The following is a 4,140-nucleotide window of genomic DNA, read 5'->3' on the forward strand; positions in this document are numbered from 1 at the left end:
AATGGTTTGGGTGGTTTTGCCTCGCAGGTTGAAGAGGCTGTCGCGGTGCTTCAGGCTCACCAAGCTAAAGAGCTGGAGTCTAAATGAAGTGAGTATCTCTCAGGTGAGCTCTTTTTTTTTTTTTACGTCATCTCTCACACCCTCTCCCTCTTCCCTGCCTTCACTTTAGACCTCGCTTGCCATAGATGAATGTCCTCCCAGCACACTTTACACCGAATATCCAAACTCCCATCTCACAATGAGTGCTTAGTGGATGTGTTCCTTTTATTGTGTGGGTGTATATCTTTTCAATGGTAAACAGGGGTGTGTTGATCATTGTTATGGATGATGCCTGTAAGATGACTGTTTGGTAAGTTGGCACATCCTATATTTCTTACAGGAAACTCACAACAGCAAGACTACTGGGAGGAGAGAGGGAAAGGGCACAAAAGTAATGGATGAGAAAGGAAAAAAAAAAAGGAAAAGGAAAAAAAGAAATCTAAATCCGTAATTGTGAACTGACATTATTTGGCTATACAAATGCCATCATGCAGTTTCAGTTTGTTGAATATGTTCTACTTTTGTTTAAAAAAAAACGGAAATGAAAATGTGTTATTTGTTGTGCATTAAAATCTGGGCATAGCACAGTTGTCCTGTTTCTTTTTTTCCTAAAGCTTCCTCACAAGAACTGCATGTTGAGCTAATGGATACATTTTTGAGACCATTCAAAAAGTTTGCAGTTTCCTGTGGTAATGGTATTTTTAGTCATTAATGAATTGTTTAAGTAATAGGATTTTGCTGTTCACCTAAATAGAAGAAGTGTTTTTGAGCTGAGTGAATTTTTTTGTGTGGCTAGACATCAGAACACAGTTGAGCATAGTGTGTATGTTGGTAAGTGGATGGCATTTAGAGACTTCATTAAAAGACATTATAAAGACAGTGGTGATTTGTTAACTAAGGCATGAAATAGTAAGCTAGTTTCCATCTTAGGCAGTTTTTCTGCCTCTCTTAAAGCTCATTTGCAGCCACAAGCAAGAAAACCAAGGTGCCCCACATGTATCCTATCTGCATGTCAACGAAGTTACACAGAGGCAGAGAAAGTCTTTTCACACTGAGCTTTGAATGTGCAGTGGAGTGGCCTTTGCAAAAGCAAGAGTGTGACAAGCCTATGCATCCTTTTGCTAAACATGGACTTTGATGGTGCTGGTGCCCCTTTGGCAGAGCAGTGCACCCTTGAGGTGTTTCTTGAAGGCCTTGTCCCTTATGCCGTAGATGAGCGGACTCAGCACCCGGGGCAGCAGGTGGGCCACCACAAAGCTGCCAAAGAGCACCTTGGTGGGCAACAGTGGGAACATGCTGATCAGGATCCTGTCGAACACAGGGCTGATGTAGGACAGCATGCAGAGCAGCAGCTGGGAGGCGTGCAGCAGTATGGTGCGCTGGGCCTTTTGGGCTTGACCCTTTGAACTGACCGCTCGGGCTGCGCAGAGAACATGCACATACGTGTAGAACAGAGTCGCCCACACAAAGGCCATGCAAATGCCATTGCCTGCTGCGCTGATCACCTGATGGAGTGGCGAGATGAAGAGGTTTGCATGGTAGCACAGGATGTCCGATATGTAGAACTGCAGGGAGCGCTCGCTCAGGGATAAGAACAGGTCGGCAAGGCTTGGGATTGAGCTCACGCACCACGTGGCGGCGTTGAAGACACGCGCCCGGTCGGCCGTGCAGAGGTGGCCGTGGTGGAGGGGCAGACACACGGCCACGAATCGCTCCACCGCCATGCCGGCCAGAATGAGCGGAGTGTTCCGGAAGGTGGTGCCGCTGGCCAACACCAGAATGTAGCAGAGAGGCACCCTGATGGCACCAGGCTGGTAGGCCAGCACGTGCAGCAGAACACTGAACATCACCAGCAGCATGTCGTTAAGCACCAGATGGATGTAGAGCACGTAGCGGGCCTCCTGGCTGAAAGAGGGCGCACTGAAGTAGATGCGTACGAGGGCCCCATTGACGTAGAAGATGAAGAGCCCACACAGCACCACGGTCAGATTTTTGGACAGAGCCTCTTCAAAGGTGTCAAAGTTCTGTGTGGTGTTGGAGCTGTTGCTCATGGCTGTGTGACCCTGCTGTGAGACTTCAGCCACGTAACATAATGCCAACCTGTAGCGCTAAGATATCTAACCTAGAAAATGGTAAACAAATGTTCTAGACGTTCTGCCTTAGTGTGTGAAGTCAATGTAATTGACAAAGTGTTTCTTTCACTGTTGTGCTCTTGCAGTGATATCCTAGCTGTTGTGAGTTGCAGGACTTTAAAAGCTTGCAATATAGGGGTCCACCGCCTGAGACATTCCCAGAGGTCTAATGTTGTTTTGAGCAAAATTTTCCCCAGTTGAAGGGTAAAACTGGGGACTAACTGTGCCCCTGAGAACCATTACCTCATGCACATAATTACTGTTTTTCATACATACATTACATCGTTTGGAAACACAGGGTCAATGCACCTTACCTGAGCTTTTTGTGCATTTTGTAATGACTTTTAATATGGTGAAGGAGTATGCAAAGCTAAAAAAGATTTCCAAAGATAAGTAATGGGTCTCAATAACAAACAAAATTCAATAAGGGGGGGGGGCCCAGTTTTGAGTGTGCGTGCATGGTTGATTTCCTTTCAAGATTGTTGTGGCTAAAAATCTTTTAGGTCAAATTTTGTACACCCCTAGAGCCCTTTAAAATTCTGATCCTTTTCACAATAAAATGAGGTCATTTATAAAAGGGTCTTTATAGTTACCCAAGGAGCTTTTCCTTGTTAAATTTCAAATGACCAGGTGTTGTCTTAGGACAAAATGCTCATTATGCCCTGCAATTCAGTAACCACCAGTCCTAACAAGGAATTATACCACTGATCATAAATACTCATGTTGCATAGAGTACAATATAGCACACTTTGCTTTAAAAGGTATTTGGTTTTGAAGAATTATCAAACTGAAAAGGCAGTCTGGCAACAGGACATTATTGTGAAATCCTTTAAAAGTGACCAGAAGGGGGAGCCATCAAGTGTGCCTTGTCAACTCAATTAAATTTCAACTGGCTTTCAAATAATCAAAACTAGTGCTGTCAGTTTAACGCGTTATTAACGGCGTTAACGCAAACCCATTTTAACGCCGTTCATTTTTTTATCGCGAGATTAACGCGAATTTTTTTTTATAATTTTTTTTTTTTTTTTTTTTTTTTTTTAGATAAACATTCTTTTTGGCCTCGCAAACTGTGTAGTAGGCGAACGTTACGGTTTGAGTGAATGGTGAGAGCGATACGGCGAAATGGATGATAAAAAGCTTCTGAATGGAAAGTTTACTTTTAAAAGTTGTGTTGTGCAAAAGAAGCGAGCTTCACTGTTGTCTGAAAATGTCAACAGGCAGCTGGCTGAAAGCAAAGAAGTAGTAGGCTTTTATTTTGTACCGCCCTGTTTGGCAATATTGGTTTTCAATAAAATAAAACATTTGCATAAAGCAAGCCAATCAACTTTTCCATGTTGATAAGGGCATTCAAAAAATAAAATGATGGAAAAAATAAATAAACGAAGGGACATTTAGAATAGATAAAAATCGCGATTAAATATTTTAATCGTTTGACAGCACTAATCAAAACAAAAAGTAGTCTCTTGTGTGGTTTTGATAGTATAATTAATTCTGCCATGTCCTCTGCTAAATGCTGTCAGAACTGCAGGAAGTATGGCACTTTGTCCCCCCACCAGCATTAAGAGCTTAACAGCTTATAGTAGAGGTATTCAACATCTGACATTAGCAAATGTCAAAAATACCCCAGCAGTGATTTAATATTGGTTGTTAAAAGTTTAATGTACCTCAATAAAAAAGAGTAAACATACGATGCTGACTCTAAGAATTGGAAAACCGGGGATGCATAATACATTCACAAGTAAACATCAACTCTCCTGAAGTTGACAGAATGTTTAGGATTTTTTTTAAATGGAGAAAGTACATAATCCTCAGTCTTAATTAACATTGTGGTTAGTTTATTCTTGAATTTATCCACATACCCAACGCCCACCTGAACATCTACTCAAGGCCTCAAAAACCTTTAATCCCATTTTAGAGATTCTCTGGAATAGAGGGAAGGAAAGGCGCTTGTCCCAATACACAGAGGTTG

General features: G+C 42.2%; 1 protein-coding gene across 1 annotated transcript; it reads right to left on the bottom strand.

Annotated features, from left to right (window-relative positions):
* Window positions 1-1,160: 1,160 nt before the first annotated feature.
* Window positions 1,161-2,090, bottom strand: LOC105906778 (odorant receptor 131-2-like). Its single transcript, XM_012834972.2, has one exon. The coding sequence runs from the start codon at window positions 2,088-2,090 to the stop codon at window positions 1,161-1,163; it is 930 nt and encodes a 309-aa protein (XP_012690426.1).
* Window positions 2,091-4,140: the final 2,050 nt, after the last annotated feature.

This window comes from Clupea harengus, chromosome 4 (assembly GCF_900700415.2).
Source record: "Clupea harengus chromosome 4, Ch_v2.0.2, whole genome shotgun sequence".
Taxonomy (NCBI): domain Eukaryota; kingdom Metazoa; phylum Chordata; class Actinopteri; order Clupeiformes; family Clupeidae; genus Clupea; species Clupea harengus.